Here is a 17,860-nt window from a genome sequence, read left to right on the forward strand (position 1 = left end):
AATAATCTGCCAGTGGGGTAAGCAAAATTTTCTTAGTAAGATTTCTTACAAAAAGCAATGGCAAAGTCTCAAAATGAGTGAAGTAACACCGAAATCAAGCAAAAAAAAAAAGTCACTGTTTTTGGACACAAGAATCAGAATAACTTGATTGCTGCTTGTGCTTATTTTCAGTTCAAATTACTTAAAATAAGGTACAAATTCTAAGTAAGAATGATTAAGATAATTATCCCTAAAATAAGCAAAATAATCTAACACTTAAACAATGCTTGGTAAGACAAAAAAAAGCCTTATCAGAGAAGAAAATAAGATTTATTGCCTTAAATAAAAAAAAAAATTCACTTGCTAAGATTTAGGTTTTTTTGCAGTGAGTACACTGCAAAAAAACAAAACCTTAGCAAGTGAAATGATCTAATTTCAAGGCAGCAAATCATATTTTTTGTTCTCTAATAAGAAAAGTTAGGAAAAATGACCTAAATCACTTATAATTTTAACAATATTTTAGTAAATTTACCTGTAACCCTCAAAATAAGCACAAAAAGTCACCAGTTTAATTATTCTGATTTTTGGGTTCAAATTCTAATAAATTAAGTCTTACTTCAGCTATTTTGAGATTTTAAAATTGCTTATTTTAAAAAAAATTGTATTAATCTTTTTTTACTGTGAAATTACTGTAATAAAAAGTCTGTCTGTCTGTCCTTATTCCCCTCATTGAATAAAGTTTGTGATTATATGCAAATTATTGATGATTATATCCAATCTGTGGCAAAGATATCAATGTCTAAAAACTGATTTAAAAATGAGAAAATAATATTTGCATTATGCTTTTAAGCTTTTAAGACATCTGTTTCTATTACTTGTTTGATAAGAAATAAAACTTTTACATTTAGTTGTATAATTCTAAAATTCATAAAATATTTTTTTATAAATATATATCATATTGCCAAGAATATCATTCAACATTGAATTGTTATTAAAATAGTTTTTTAATTATGATAATTAAAAAATACCTTGAAATTCTGTGATATTATTTTAGGGCCCATCTCTATATATAATCTGAGTAAGGGATGTGGCTCAGAGTGATATATCTGTTTATATAGAGTGAGCTCACATGGATGAGGTTGTAGTAGGTGGAGTCCTCCGGCGTGTTGAGAGTCTTTGGTTTCTGGGTGCGGCGGGGGGTCCGCGTCTGCTTGGTTTCAGCTGTGGGCGGCAGGAGAAACAAAAGACATGGTATCAGACTGAAAACTCTGGACTGAGTACACTGCAAAAAAACATTGGCAAAAATTAGACCAAATAAACGTACATTGAGACGTAGATGCCTAAGTTAAGCAAACTAATCTGCCAATACAGTGAGCAAACGTTTCCTAGTAAGATTTTTTTTTAAATAAGCGATCACAAAGTCCCAAAATGAGTAAAATAAAACTCAAATCAAGCAAAAATTCCTTATTTTGTGGCTTAAATTTGAACACAAGAATCAGAATAACTTAACTGGTGACTTTTAGTGCTTATTTTGAGTTCAAATTACTTACAATAAGGTGGAAATTATAATAAAGTAAGAATGAAAAAGATCATTATTCCTAAAATAAGTAAAGCAATCTTACACTTACAATGCTTAGGAAGACAAAAAATCTTGTCAATAAGATAGTAGTGAGAGAATATAAGCATATATGTCTTAATTTACATATATTTTGTCTAGTTTTGCCAATGGATTTGGACCCAACAAGAAGAAGAGCTTGACTGCACTGAAAAAAAAAAACATTGTCAAAAACTAGACAAAATATATGTAAACTATTTTTTAAATATTTTTAAATATCTTGTCAATAAAAGAATAAGATTTATTGCCTTGAAATTAGATCATTTCACTTCCTAATATTTATTTATTTGCAGTGTAGCATATTTTTGATAAACTGAATGCACCACATGAAGTTTGAAGGTGTGTAGTGGTGCAGTTATAATATCACTGACAGTTGGCTGTGGAATATTTAGTAGTGAGGAAATTTCACAACTGGACTTGTTATTGCACAGGTGCTGCATCCTATCACACAGAACCACAGTGCTGGAGTTCACTGAGCTCCTGAGAGCCTAAGACCCATTCTTTCACTAATGTTTGTAGAAGCAGTCCCAGCATGCCTAGCTGCTGCTTTTATTATTATACATCTGTGGACACAGAAGAGTGATTCATTTTAATGTGATTCCATCTGTTGTTTAGTCAACCTGATTATGTAACAGTTCATGGTTCAAATTAACGTGAGTGGGCAAATCAACCAGCTACATGTACACATCCACACCGTTTCTAAAGGTTACCTTCCAAAGCACGGCACATTTGACTAGTATGATCAGTCCGAACTGTGCCACGGTTTACTTGGACTCGAGTACGGTACGCATGCAGTCTAAGTGCTATCCTGGCAAGAGCACAGAACAAGATGATCTCAGTGATACAACGCTCCTGTAATCAAACATGGCGGTGTTGTGTTGTGCCGAATTTAGCACCCTGCCAGGAAAAGCACCCCCTCTCTCCCTGTGCACTGTGTCACTATGTATGGAACTGTGACTGCGATAACTGCGAATTTTGGTGCATATTTCTAAGCAAGTTAAAGCAGAATATTTCTTGCACTCGTGAGAGAGGGTGCTTTTCATGGCGGGGGTGCTGAATTCAGCACAACACCAAGAAGCCCACTGAGTGAGTGACTCAGTGAGTGACATAAGCGTGCTCAGGCACGGATTGTTTAAACGCAGTGTCAGTGCAGGTCAGCGGGGGGGTGACGAGGGGGCCGAACAATGCTCCAGCACGAATCAATAAAACCATGCTAATGCCTTCATTCTGCTCCCAGTATCCTTCTATAGTTTTTTAGTGCTTAGAATAAAAGGTTAAATTGAATATATTTGAATTATGGGTATAAGGAGACAGAGATCCAGAGGTAGTTTTTAAGTAGACCTACATAAGATTTCAATTCATGCAGTTGATTTGTATTAGTAACTGGTTTTCCCAGAGTTTTATGCAGAGAGAAACAGAAAACAATGTTCTGAGATTTCCTAGAATTAGAGACTGAAAGCTGAAAAGGCCCCTGCTGGAGACCCCTCTTACCTCTCTACTGTACTGAGTCATGCTGATTGGTGGGACGGGGGTCACGGCTCAAGAGTGACTGAAAATGGTTTTGGCAAATCGCCACCGCTCTGAATTAGAGCAGCAGAGGACTTTGAACAAAAGCCCGACCCGCTGCCATTATTGAGCCAGACTGCTCAGCACAGTTTAACCCTGCGGCAGCGCCACTCGCGATTTTCCAACACCGATCAATCAGACTGCTGACGACAAACACCATGCAGTGCAAAAATCTATCGGCAAAAACTAGAAAAAATATATTTAAATAAAGCAAAAAATCTGCCAATGGGGTAAGATATATTTGTAGCAAATTTTCTTATAAAAAGCTATTGTAAAGTCTCAAAATCAAGCAATAATCACTATTTATTTTAGCCTTAAATTTGAACACAAAAATCTGAATAACTTGACTGCACTGCTAAAAAATCCATTGACTAAAATAAAACTAGAAGAAAATAAAAATGAAAACTAGACAAAATATATATAAATTAAGACATATATGCTTTTACTAAGAAAACAAGTCTGCCAAATCAGGTAAGCTATTTTTTAGTATGATTTCTTACAAAAAACAATTACAAAGTCTCAAAATGGCAAAACCTAAACAAAACATATATGTAAATTAAAACATATATGCTTATATTATGCAAACCTCACAGATTCTTTGACGTAATTTGGACACAAGAATCAAAATAGCTTGACTGCAGTGCAAACATTCCATTGGAAAAAATAAAACTAGACAAAGTATATGTAAATTAAAACATATACACTGCCAATGGGGTCAGCAACATTTTCGTAGTATAATCTCTTACAAACAGCAATTGCAAAGTCTCAAAACAAGCAAAGTAACACTTAAATCAAACAAACGTAATTTGATTTTTGTGTCTTAAATTTGGACACAAGAATCGGAAGAGCTTTACTGCACTGAAAAAAAAATCCATTGGCAAAAACTAGGCAAAATATATGTAAATGAAGACATATATGCTTATATCAAGCAAAAGATCTGCCAACGAGGTAAGATAATTTATTTTTGTAATATTTCTTAAAATAAGCAAATCGCAAAGTCTCAAAACGAGTGAAGCAAGACTTAAATCAATCAAAAATCACAGATTATTTGGTGTAAATTTAGACACAAGAATCAGAATAGCTTGAATGAACTGAGAAAAAAAATTGGCAAAAACTAGAAAAAAATATATGTAAATTAAGACATATATGCTTATATTAAGCAAACAAATCTGCCAGTGGGGTAAGTTCATTTCTTCGTAAGATTTCTTACAAAAAAAGCAATTGCAAAGTCTTAAAATGAATGAAGTAAGACTTAAATCTAGCAAAAATCATACATTTTTGTGCCTTAAATTTGGACACAAGAAGAAGAAGAGCTTGACTGCTCTGCAAAAAAAAAAAAAAACACTGGCAAAAAATAGACAAAATACATGTAAATTAAGACATATATGCTAAGATCAAGCAAAAAAAATCTGCCAATGGGGTAAGATATTTTAGTAGTAAAATTTCTTATATAAAGCAATTACAAACTCTCAAAATGAGTGAAGTAACACCTAAATCAGGCAAAAATCACAGATTTTTGTGCCTTTAATTTGGACACAAGAAGAAGAATAGCTTAACTGCAGTGCAAAAAAAAATCAATTGGCAAAAACTAGACAAAATATATATAAATTAAGACATATATGCTTATACTAAGCAAACAACTCTGCCAATGGGGTAAGATAATTTCTTTGTCAGATTTCCTACAAAAAGCAATTGCAAAGTCTCAAAATGAGTGAAGTAATACTTAAATCTAGCAAAAATCATACATTTTTGTGCCTTACATTTGGACACAAGAAGAAGAAGAAGAAGAGCCTGACTGCACTGCAAAAAAAATATTGGCAAAAAAATTGACAAAATACATGTAAATTATTTTAAATATTTAAAGATTTAAATCAAGCAAAAACAAATTCCTGAAAAGCTTGACTGCACAATCCATTGACAAAAACTAGACAAAATATATATGTAAATTAAGACATAATATGCTTATATTAAGCAAAAATATAGTATAGATATATATTTTTTTTCTTACAAAGCAATTGCAAAGTCTCAAAATGAGTGAAGTAAGACTCTGTCACATCCTGGCCTCGTCTCGTGTCTCTGTGTGTCTTCCCCACGTGACCTGTGCTCCCCTGTGTCTCCCATCTCAGTAGTTTTCCACCTGTTTCTCATTTGTAGCTCCGCCCCTTCCCCAGGTGTTTCCTATTCTTGTGTGTTACATGTTACTATAAATAGCACTCCTCTGCCACTTTGTCTCCGTCGGTCTTTGCACCTTCACCTGTCGTTTGTCTCTCTCTGTGTTTATTAGCTTCTGTTCCTCACGCCTTAGTTTCTGTATCTCTTGTTTATATTTCTAGTTTCTTGTTTATTTCCGTGTTCCCTAGTTCCTTGTAAATACCCCTGCTTTGTGTTGATTCCTAGTTTAGCTCCTTGTATATATTCCCTGTTTGTTTATCATTATTATTATCTCTAGTTTGTTTGTTTTAGTTCTCTGGTTCCTCTCGTTTGTTTTCTGGTTATTTTCAGACATTTAGTTTATTCCCTAGTTCATTGTATGTATCTCCCTGTTCCGGGTTTTAGTGTTTACTTGTTTCTTGTTTCTTTGTTACTTGTTATTTATTTATTAAATTATTATTTATTGATTTCACCCTACCTGCACTTGTGTCCGCCTCCTCGTCTCCCTGCCTGGGTATTCCTGACAGACTCAAATCACTATTTTTTGCCTTTGAGTTGGACATAAGAATAAGAATAACTTGATTGCTGACTTTCTGTGCTTATTTTGAGTTTGAATAACTTAATAAAGTGAAGCTTTATTTGACGAAAATAAGATTTATTGCCTGAAACTTAAAATTTCACTTGTTAAGATTTAGGTTTTTGCAGTGTGGTGACTTTTTTTTAAATTACTTAAAATAAGTTGAAAATTCTTAGCAAGATTGATTAGGACTTTTATTCCTAAAATAAGAGAAAGAATAATCTCTATAAATCCTGTATTGAGGAGGCAGTGACAGATGGAGAAACAGTATCAGTGTGTCAGTATCATCTCTGTATCTCTAGTATCATCTGTACCTTCTCTAAGCTAATTGGGATCATCAGTAAAAGGTACAAATGTGATCTTTTATCTGTTGTGACAGTATTATCACAGTATTTGCTTTTGCAAAATCCCAAAGTTCAGACCTTTCTACTCATCCAAAGCCCCACGTCCACCATCAAACCCATTAATCAACAGCTGGCAGCTTCGGTGGACGCGGGTGGGGGGGGAGTTTGTCATATTTATTGAACACGGCCCTCAAAAGGTCATCGGTAATTCTCTGTTGCTGGAAGAAATGAAGCCAATTTAAGGCTCTCATAATAATGCTTGACGTGATTACAGGAGCACTTTCTCATGAAACATGATTAGCATTTAATGACCTTTAATATAAAGAGAAATGCGATTGCCATTCGAAAGGCCACTCTGCTTTTCTGCGTCTCGGAGAGAGAGCGACTCTAATAAAGTTTGATTATGATTGTTTAGATTGATTATTATTAGGCTGGAACTTTTCATAAGACATCTCACAGCTGTGATTAATTACTGCTCAATTTTTACCTGCGGAAAAGAATTACAATTTTAATGGAGGTCAGTCTGAACCAGAGACTGTAAAAAAAGATGGACGCCGTGACGCCGTTCCCATTCATTCAATGAAAATGAAGCCAAAATCTTCCTTCATGTTGGCGATCCTGAAACCTGAGTCTGTAGAGCGCAGTAGAGACCAGAGGAGGGAGAAAGACTGTGGAGAGAGAGCCTACTCATTTAAATAACCCCGCCCCTGAGCGCTGCCTCGAGGTCACAGGCTGCAGAGCGGAGCGGAGCTGAGGTGACGGTCTGTTATTGGTCCCGCCCATAACCAGCCCTTTTACAATAACCACACCTTTTTTGAATAGAGCTGAATAACGTTTTTAAAAACGAATTCTGTGGGGATAAAAAAATTGACAATATAAGCAGAGGTTACACTAGCTGTTACATTTAAATAAAGGAGGTAGAATTACAGTATATTAGAAAAAAAACGTGATTGAAAGTTGTCTGTTTTGCCATTGAAACCTATGGGGATGGGTGAAGTTACACAGCTTTCTGCAGCCGAACAGCAGGGGGCGCCCGACCTGTGGTGGCTTCACTTTTGAGAGAGGATGCTCTGTCCAGCTATACACAGTCTATGGGCAGAACACATTCTCACTACTGACACCCTGATGCTCTGGTTTAGCACCCTGGTGAAAAAAAATATATAATTAAGAGCGAAATATCCAGAGGTGGAAAAAGTACTGAAAGTAAGTAAAAGTACATTTACTTTGCTAAAAATCTACTCAAGTAAAAGTAAAAGTATCCATCTACAAATCTACTCGAGTAAAAGTAAAAATTACTCAATTTGAAATTTACTTTGAGTAAAAGTTACATAGTTACTTTTATTTATTTGATGTCAAAAAGTACAAATCATTAATTAAATAATTATTAAACTAAATAATTTGTAAACTCTTAGGCAGTATTTGTTAAGACCACCCCATACAACATTTTTTAAGAACAAGTGGCATAGGTTTCTATGATTCAGGTTATGGTCATGTAGGTGGTTATAAACCGTATTTTTATAGTTTTACAGTTCTTTAATATTTTTAACTTGTAATTGCTATGCTTTAACTGCTATTTACATGTTTTTTTTTCCTTTTACATCCAAGCTTATCCAAGCAACATCCAGATTAATTAATGTTTCCAATAAAAACTTAAGAAATTATAATTAAAAACATCAAACACAGCGTCTCTCCTGCTTACCATAATAAACACTGCATGGAGAAGTTCAGCTGCGCTGCCATGGAGAACAAAACTCATTTTTTTTTATTCAAACAATTAGTTTTTTTTTCCCCCCCAGCATTTTATTTTTTACTCAGTACCGGGGAGTTTTCCAAAGTAGCAAAGTAAATTACTTTTCAAAATGAACTTGAGTAAAAGTATAATTACCTAATTTAAAAACTACTTTAAAAATGACAAATTACTCATAAAATCTACTCAATTACAGTAATGTGAGTAAATGTAATCTGTTACTTTCCACCTCTGAAAATAGTATGAAAAGTATGCTGTAAATATTTACAGATTTAGATAGATAGATAGATAGATAGATAGATAGATAGATAGATAGATAGATAGATAGATAGATAGATAGATAGATAGATAGATAGATAGATAGATAGATAGATAGATAGATCTAATGGTCATAAATAATTAAATAATTAACAGAGTAAAGTGCAATGACATCGATTACGAAAGTGACTGATGTGACATAGAAATATAATATAATATAAGTATGCATACGTTACAAGACAGTTCTAAAAAGAGAATGTGAAAATGTGAATACCCAATCATGAGTAAGGTATACTTTAATGTAAGCGAGGTTGGGGAAGTGTTAATATAAATAATTAAGTTGTTGAATAATGTCCAAGTGGTGTGCCTGGATTAAACTCAGTCGTCAGCAGCATCCCGTCCCCGATGGGGTCTGAGTCTGTCTGTTGTGCAGCTCTGTGACAGCAGTCTCCCACTGAACACACTCCTCTGCTTCATGATGGTGGTGTGAAGTGGGTGACTATCATTGTTCATGATAGAAAGCAGTTTATCCAAAGTCCTTCTCTCAGCTATTGTAACCAGAGAGTCCAGCTCCATTCCAACCACTGCCCCGGCCCTCCTGACCAGCTTGTCCAGCCGTGATGCATCTCTCCTCTTCATGTTGCCTCCCCAGCACACCACAGCGTAGAAGAGAATGCTGGCCACGATTGACTGGTAGAACATCTGCAGAAGCTTCTTACAGATGTTAAAGGACCGCAGTCTCCTCAAGAAATAGAGCCGGCTCTGTCCCTTCCTGTACAGGGTGTCTGTATTTGTTGACCAATCCAGTTTGTTGTCCAGCTGCAGACCAAGGTACTTGTAGGTCTTCACTGTCTCCACATCAACCCCCTCGATGGAGACTGGCTGCAAGGCTGGTCCAGACCTACGGAAGTCCACCACCATCTCCTTGGTCTTGGATATGTTCAACTGCAGTTGGTTCAGTCGGCACCAAGCAACAAAGTCATCCACCTGTCTCTTGTACTCCTCCTCCTGACCACCCTTCACACACCCAACGATGGCAGTGTCATCCGAGAATTTCTGCAGGTGGCACATCTCAGAGTTGTACTGGAAGTCTGATGTGTAGAGAGTGAAGAGGAAGGGGGAGATCACAGTCCCCTGTGGTGCTCCAGTGCTACTGACCACAGTCTCCGATGTGCCGTCAGTGAGCCTCACGTACTGTGGTCTGCAGGTGAGGTAGTCTGTGATCCAGGACGCCAGGTGAGGATCCACATTCATCTTCACCAGCTTGTCTCTGAGAAGTGGAGGCTGGATGGTGTTAAAAGCACTGGAGAAATCAAAAAACATGATTCTCACAGCACTACTCCCCTTGTCAAGATGAGAGTAGGTTCGGTGGAGGAGGTAGATGACTGCATCCTCAACACCAATCTTCTCCCGATATGCAAACTGGAGAGGGTCCAGTGCATGCTGTACCTGGGGTCTGAGGAGTGGGAGAAGCAGTCGTTCCATGGTCTTCATAATATCTTCAAAGCTACCGGCCTGAAATCGTTGAGCCCACTGGGGCGAGGTTTCTTGGGAACAGGGACCAGGCATGAAGTTTTCCACAGCGTAGGAACCCTCCCCAACTGCAGGCTCATGTTGAAGATATTCGACAAGGGTAACCCAAGTTCAAAGGCGCAAGCCTTAAGAAGTCTCGGGCTCACCTCGTCAGGTCCAGCTGATTTCCCTGAGCGGAGTCTCCTCATCGCCCCTGTGACCTGGTCTGCAGAGAGGTGGAGGGGGGAGGTGAGGGAGGGCGGACTGGATGTGCTGACAGTCTGTGAGAGGGAGACCTGAGCAGCACTCAGAAGAGGTAGGTAGGTGTCCAGTGGGGCAGAAGCTGAGGTTGCTGAGATAGCAGGACAGACAGAAGCAGGTGAGGATGAAACAGGGCAATCAAACCGGTTATAGAAGAGATTGAGTTCGTTCGCTCTCTCCACACCACCAGCTGTTGCACTATCACTCTTTGGCTTGCACCCTGTGATTGTCCTCATACCGTCCCAAACTTCCTTCATGTTGTTAACTTGTAACTTCTGCTCAACCTTCTTCCTGTAGGTCTCCTTAGCCTCCTTTAAGCAGGACTTGAGTTCACGCTGAATATTCTTCAACTCCTCCTGGTTCTTGTCTTTAAAGACCCTCTTCTTTTTGTTTAAGAGGTCCTTTACGTCGCTTGTAATCCAGGGCTTGTTGTTGGCAAAGCAGCGAACAGTTCTTACAGGAACCACAATGTCCATGCAAAAGTTCAGATAGTCAGTTGTGCAGTCTGCTACCCCCTCAATGTCCTCACCGTGACAGTCCTGAAGCACACTCCAGTCTGTGGATGCAAAGCAGTCCTTCAGGGTCTCCTCTGCCTCCTGAGACCACTTCCTGAAGGAGCGTGTTGTGGTTGGTTGCCTCATCACACAGGGTTTGTAATGAGGCTTCAGGAAAACCAGATTGTGATCAGATTTTCCAAGTGGGGGCAGTGGGATGGCGGTGTACGCATCACTGATGTTAGCATACAGGAGGTCAATTGTCCTGTTTTTTCTGGTGGGACAGTCCACATACTGGGTAAAAGAAGTCAGTGTGGAGTCCAGCGTGATGTGGTTGAAGTCACCAGAGAGAGCGACAAAAGCATCCGGGTGTTGTGTCTGGAGCCTGGCGATGGTCGCGTGTATGACGTCACACGCAGCCTCCGCGTCCGCTCGGGGGGGCACGTACACACAAACAACAATGGCGTGTGAGAACTCCCGCGGGACGTAATATGGTCTTAAACTCACCAGCAGTTCAACATCCCGGCAGCAGATAGTCTCTTTAACAGTCACATGGCCAGGATTACACCATCTGTTGTTAATGAGGATAGCGAGCCCACCGCCCTTAGATTTGCCGCTCCGCGCGCTGTCTCTGTCCGCTCTCACAGTGACGAATCCGGGGATGTTTACATTAGCGTCGGGGATGCTAGCGGTTAGCCAAGTCTCAGTGAAGCAGAAGAGACTGCACTCCCGGTAGGTCCTCTGGTTTCTCACTAACGCTGCGAGCTCGTCTGTCTTGTTGGCCAGCGAGTTCACGTTCCCCATCACCACTGCTGGAATACAGGGCTTGTATCTCCAGCGGTTTTCCCGTTGTTTAGCCTTTAGCTTAGCTCCGGCTTTACAGCCCCTGGAGCGTCGCTTAAGCTCCGTCGGAATGGGGTGCCTCGCACCGGCGCGGCTCTTTGTTCTGAGCGCGAGAAGTTCTTCCCTCGAGTAAACAAAGTTTCTGCAGCCCATGTGCAGAGTTTGGCGATCCGTATCCATGGGATACATATTAACACACACTACAGCGTAGTAAGAGACGAAAAAAGAAAGTAAACAGTGAAAAAAGTTCACTTAAGGTGAAACGCTACACGGAGCTGCTGGAAGGCTGCCGCTCTCGTCAGCGCCGGAAACTCTAATTTATGTGCTTAAAAATAAAATATATTAAAAGTACATTAATATTATGATTTCATCAAATGTTTGAAAGTAAATTTTGATCACACTTTTTAAAAAGTACAATATATTGTATTAAAATTTTTCAGTTAAATGTAATTCAAAATAACTAAATATACTTTTGTACATTTTTAGCAAAGTGTGTTAAAAACAGCTGTTACAGTAATTCACTTAAAGTACAATATATCATGTAACTTTTTAGAAAGCAAATTAAATTATTACTACTAATTAAAAATATATAAAGTAAATTTGTAACACGCTAAAAATTTTAGTACAGAATATTAAAATATACTAGAAGTGTGCTACTTACAAAAGACAAGAACAAGAAGCATATTTGTACTCTAATGTAAATATTAGGATAATTGATTAGGATTATCTAGTTATCTAATTGATTATCTGAATATATATGTATGTCTCATATATATATATATATATATATATATATATATATATATATATATATATATGAGTATGTCTGTTTTATACATGATGTTTTACTTGTTTTTAATGTTTTTTCCATATTTTTGTTTGGTCTAATGTTAAATAAAAAGCATGTTTAAGTCTCTCTCTCTCTCTCTCTCTCTCTCTCTCTCTCTCTCATCACTAAAGCAATTACATGTTTCAGCTGAGTAAATGGAACAGTAGATATGCTCCGCTGAGGGAATGTTCTGATGACACGTGGTGTCGAGAAGCTCTTCCCTGTTTTGACACTTGACATCTCCTGCGTTTGATACGATCGTGCGGCGAGAGAGAAAAAAGACAACTTCATTCTCTGATAAAATCTGTAGGTGACCTAGAAGCAGCAGCAGCAGCACTGAGCAGAATGAGGACTCGGCACCTGCCGGAGGTTCAGCTGCAGCAGGAAGCAGAGAAAATAACTGTTCCAGTGATAAGAGAAAAGTTTAACGTAGGTGTTTGTAGAAAAATCTACTTGACACGTATTGCTTTTCAATCTAAAAATACAGAAATATGGCACATATTTAAAATATCACAAGAGTGATATTTGAGGTACACTGAATAATTTGGATGCACATTAATAAATATTAATGGATAAATATGAATAACCATGTTTATAATGATTTGCACTGGACAAAAATTAGAGACCCCTTAAAATGATGAGTTACTTTGATTTTACCAAATTAAAAACCGCTGGAATATAATCAAGAGGAAGATGGATGATCACAAGCCATCAAACCAAACTGAACTGCTTGAATTTCTGCACCAGGAGTAAAGCAGCATAAAGTTATCCAAAAGCAGTGTGTAAGACTGGTGGAGGAGAACATGATGCCAAGATGCATAAAAACTGTGATTAAAAAAACATTTTTTGAGGTCTGAAAGCTCTGCATCTTTTTTTTGTTATTTCAGCCATTTAATTTTTCATTTTCTGCAAATAAATTAATTAATGCTCTAAATGGCAATAGTTTTATTTAGAATTTGGGAGAAATGTTGTCTGTAGTTTATAGAATAAAACAACAATATTTATTTTACTCAAACATACTACAGGTGTTGGACAATGGAACTGAAACACCTGGTTTTAGAGCACAATAATTTATTGTGGTGACGGACAGTTCTGGTGGAAACAGGAGAGTTGAGGTGCACATTGAATTCTGCCGTGATTTGATCAGCCGTGGTTTTATGTTTTTTGGATACAATCCGGGTTAGCACCCGAACATCCCTTTCGGACAGCTTCCTCTTACAGCGTCCACAGTAAATCCTGTTGGATGTGGTTGGTGCTTCTTGGTGGTATGCTGACATTACCCTGGATACCGTGGCTCTTGATGCATCACAAAGACTTGCTGTCTTGGTCACAGATGCTCCAGCAAGACGTGCACCAACAATTTGTCCTCTTTTGAACTCTGGTATGTCACCCATAATGTTGTGTGGATTGCAATATTTAGAGCTAAACTGTGCTCTTACCCTGCTAATTGAACCTTTACACTCTGCTCTTACTGGTGCAATAATGTGCAATTAATGAAGATTGAACACCAGGCTGCTCCAATTTAGCCATGAAACCTCCCACACTAAAATGATGACAGGTGTTTCAGTTTCATTGTCCAACCCTTGTAGCTATAAATAGCTTTACTGAATAACTGTACCATTCCTGCTTTGTGGCTTTACCTGTTGTCTGTTGATCGGTGTAGCCGTTGACGCTCTGTCCCTTCATGAACATGCCGTTGCTGCTGGGGTTGATCTGATGAGCCAGAATTATCTCACTCAGCTTCTGCTGCAGAGTCAGGTAGTCCTGAGAGACGCTGCTTATCTAAACGGAGGCACAAAGGAAAATGTCAGAGCTGGCAAAAGGAAGCTGTACAGTAATGTCAGAACTGCTGACAGCGTTTAGACGGTTTGATCCCGAGGGCTGTGGAAATTTGCTGGGAGGAGCGATCAACACATTCCTATTAGCATTAAACCACAGTTACTATTCCGTTAAAATGAAAGAAAGCTCGGGCGACGATATGAATCAGTGTCCCGTGATTTATGTCGACCTTTAGTTTGTGACGGTAAGGTCACTGAGCAGTTCCTGCTCTTGTTCACGCTGGCTGTGGGCAGAGCAGACAGAGCTGCCTGAGGGAACGAGGGGTTAAGTGCTCGGCTCGATGGCACAGCGGCAGCAGTCAGAAATAGGGCACAGGCCTGGACTCCAACACTATAATGATAAATTATCAATATTAGCTGCACAGCCTTCCAACATCTGTCACTGTGCCACACCGGGAGACACTCTGATACATTTATATTCACTAAACTGAGAGAAAAAGATATCTAGTTGGTCAGGTCTAGGTTCAGCAACAGTATGTGCTGAGGTCAGCTGACTACCTGAATATACTGAATATAGACCAGGTTATTCCATCAATAGATTTTTTCTTCCCTGATGAACACGACCATATTCCAAGATGATAATGTCAGGATTCATGGTGCTGGAATTGTGGAAGAGTTCAGGGTTCAGGGAGCATGAGATCATCATTTATCATTTTCACACATGGATTGAGAGAGAGTTCACCACAGAGTCCAGATCTTAACCTCATTGAGAATCTTTGGGATGTGCTGGATGGAGAAGAGCTGCTTTGTGCAGTGGTCAGACTCTTCCATCATCAATGCTGCTGCAAGATCTTGGTGAAAAATTAATCTTGGTGAATCTTGTGACATTGCAGAAGATTATTAAAACAATGCAACAGTGAATGTGTGCAGCAATCAAAGCTAAAGGTGGTTCAACCAAATATTAGAATGTGACCTTTTTTTTGGCCAGGCAGTGTATTCAGAACGGCAAACGATTTAGAGGATTCTAGTATCATTTGCCTCTTGCAGTTTCTGAGGCTGGTAACTCTGTTGAACTTATTCTGTACAACAGAGAGAACTCTTGCTCTTTCCTATCTGGGCCGGTCCTGATGAGTGCCAGTTTCATCATAATGTTTTTGATGGTCTTTGCAGTGGCTGCACTTGAGAATACTTCACTTTCATTTTTTAAAGTGTTTTTTTTTCTTTATTTAGCTGAGTAGTTCTTGCTTCTCATAATATGGATTAGATCAGTACTCAAATATTCTCTATTCACTGTATACCTGTAACTCTACCTCTTCACTACTTTACTTTAACTGATGCTCTCAAACACATTAAGAGACAAGAAATTCAAGTAATTTGACGAGTTTAGCACAGCTGTTAACTGAAAGCCTGAATTCCAGGTGACTCCACCTCATAAATAATAACATATGTTTTTTATCATAGTTTGAATAACTTGTTTTTCTACAATGCAGAACATTGAACTAAATTGAACCTTGAATTTAAGTGTCCAAACTTTTAACTAGGACTGTATATTTTTAGAATTCAGAATTTATCAATACACTAATGGATGAAAGTATTGAAATACCTGCTTACTCATGGTTACTGTCTCCACTTTTTATTTTTTTGGCATTTATATCCCGCTAGCACTAGCGGTTAGCCACTAATGCTAATGCTAATGCTGATGCACCCAACCTTAGTCAAAATCTGGAAATCTAAGGTTACTGTTGATAAATGGAAGTGCTTTACTCACCCAAATAAACAGTATTTAGGTGAGAAATCTGTGTAGGTTAACATCCAGCGCTCATTTGACTTTAAAAGCAAATGTTTCTTTTTAAGAATTAAGAATTTAAGAGTTTTGTTTACTTAGCTTAGCTTTACTTAGCTATGAGATCTGCTGAATTAAAAGGAAGACATGGCGACACCCCTGTTTCTTAATAGTGCACCTTATAATCTGATGCACCTTATGTATTAAAAAAAGACCAGAAAATAGACATTTATGATGATAAAAATAAACTAAAAAATCTTAAAAATACTAGATAAATGATGGAGCTCCACCATTCCACAGCTCAATACTGGCGGACATTATACCCCTCTAACCCACAAGTGGCATTAGGCATCGGTGCCAATGGAACAGGTCAATTGACAATGGTTGACAATGGTTCTTTAGCAGGATTAGACTGTGTATTAAGCTGTGTGTGTGTGCATTTCCCTCTCTGTGTCAGCAATGGGAGTATATAGTGTAGCCTTGGGTCATCACCTGTTTGCAGAACTTTTCTACCTCCTCCTCGTCTCGTTGCGCTGTTGCTTTCAGGTTCTTTCTGTCCTTGTAGCCTCTAAAGTTACTCTGGATCTTCACAGCTGCTTGCTCTTCATCGTACAGCCCATCCTCTGCCTCAGTTTCCGGCTCCTGGTTATTCTCCTGGTTCTGCTCCTCAGCTGGAGCTTCTGGTTCATCTATGGCTCTCTGCTCTCTGAGCTTCTTCCTCTCTCTGTGACCTCTGTAGTTGCTCTGGAGGACAGTGGCTGCCCGTTCCTCATCCTGCTCTTCCTGTTCAGGGCTGAGCTGTTCTGGGGATTGTCCTGCTTCAGGTGCATCCTGTTCTTCAGGCACTGGTTCCACTGTTTCATCCTGTTTAGTGTTCTTCTTCGGGATCTTTCCTTCCTCCTGAAGCCTTTTGCGCTCCTTGTGGCCACGGAAGTTGCTCTGGAGGACCACGGCTGCTTTCTCCTCATCTTCTTCTCCTCCTGAATGCACTGATGCACTTTCTTTTTCTTTTATCTCCTCTTCTTCTACCATCTCATTTGGCTCTTTCACTGCTGATTGGTCCATTTTCTCCCCAGACTCTACCTGGGGGCTCTTGCCTGTCTTCTTTGCAGGAATCTTCCCCTCCTCTTGCAGCCTCTTGCGTTCTTTGTGGCCCCTAAAGTTGCTCTGCAGGACCGTTGCTGCTTTGGCCTCCTGCTCAGGGTCCACATCTTCTGCACCTTCCTCTGAAATCCCTTCATCTTCAGCCTGGAGGTCCTGCTGATCTTCTGAAGCCTCAGGATCTTCTCCAGGCTCTTCTTTAGACTCTTCTTCAGGACTTGAAGAAGGAACAGCAAGCTCATCTCCAGACAGGGCTTTGTTCTGCTCCTGTCGCTCTTTGAGCTTCTTCCTCTCTCTGTGGCCTCTGTAGTTGCTCTGAAGGACCACAGCAGCTTTTTCGTCTTCATCATTATCATTCGGCTCTGGACTCTCACCGTCCTCGGTTGGATCTGAAGGGACTAGTGTGTCTTCTTCAGATTCATCTTTGTCTTTTTCCTCTTCCTCTTCCTGCTTCTGTTCTTTCTCTTTTTGCAAGGCTTCTCTAAAAGACAAGAGCATCGGTATGTTAACACAGTATTGATATATTGGTTTATTAGGGATGCACCGACATTAACAATATTATTTGGCCTGTATTATAGATATTATTTGTCCAAAAAAAACTATGTTCCTTTTCCTGTTTAGCCAAAATTGAAAAGCCTGGAAAATACTTTATTTGGATGGTCTATTAGAGATGCCAACTAACATTCAACTGCATGTCTATTAAATGCAACTGAACTCTAAGGTGAAAGAAAATGTTTGTCTATTGAATGTAGCTCTACACCCAACTCTAAATCCAAACTATAATCTTCACATTTTAGGGTTAGGTTTAGGGTTAGATTTGAAATTTAGGTTAAGATTTTGGTTAGAGTGAAGTTGTAGTTTTGGGTTAGGTTAAGCTTTTGTCTAGGGTTAATTTTTAAGGGTTGATTCATGGTTGAGGTTAGGTTTAGGGTTAGATTTAGGGTTTAGGTAATAGGTTTTTGTCAGGATTAAGTTGAAATGCTGATTTATGTTTGAAGTTAGGTTTAGGGTTGGATTTAAAG

At 38.7% G+C, this 17,860-nt stretch overlaps 1 protein-coding gene across 3 annotated transcripts in view; it reads right to left on the reverse strand.

Annotated features, from left to right (window-relative positions):
• myo3a (myosin IIIA) overlaps positions 1-17,860 on the reverse strand; it is a 160,527-nt gene that overhangs the window by 7,223 nt on the left and 135,444 nt on the right. For all 3 annotated transcript variants that reach the window (XM_049480248.1, XM_049480247.1, XM_049480246.1), the window contains 3 exons: positions 16,230-17,319; positions 13,817-13,958; positions 1,109-1,200 (listed from right to left, as the gene is read on the reverse strand). In XM_049480248.1, the coding sequence (XP_049336205.1) occupies positions 1,109-1,200; positions 13,817-13,958; positions 16,230-17,319 (1,324 nt within the window). The remainder of the gene's footprint in view (positions 1-1,108; positions 1,201-13,816; positions 13,959-16,229; positions 17,320-17,860) is intronic.

This window comes from Astyanax mexicanus, chromosome 6 (assembly GCF_023375975.1).
Source record: "Astyanax mexicanus isolate ESR-SI-001 chromosome 6, AstMex3_surface, whole genome shotgun sequence".
Lineage (NCBI taxonomy): Eukaryota > Metazoa > Chordata > Actinopteri > Characiformes > Acestrorhamphidae > Astyanax > Astyanax mexicanus.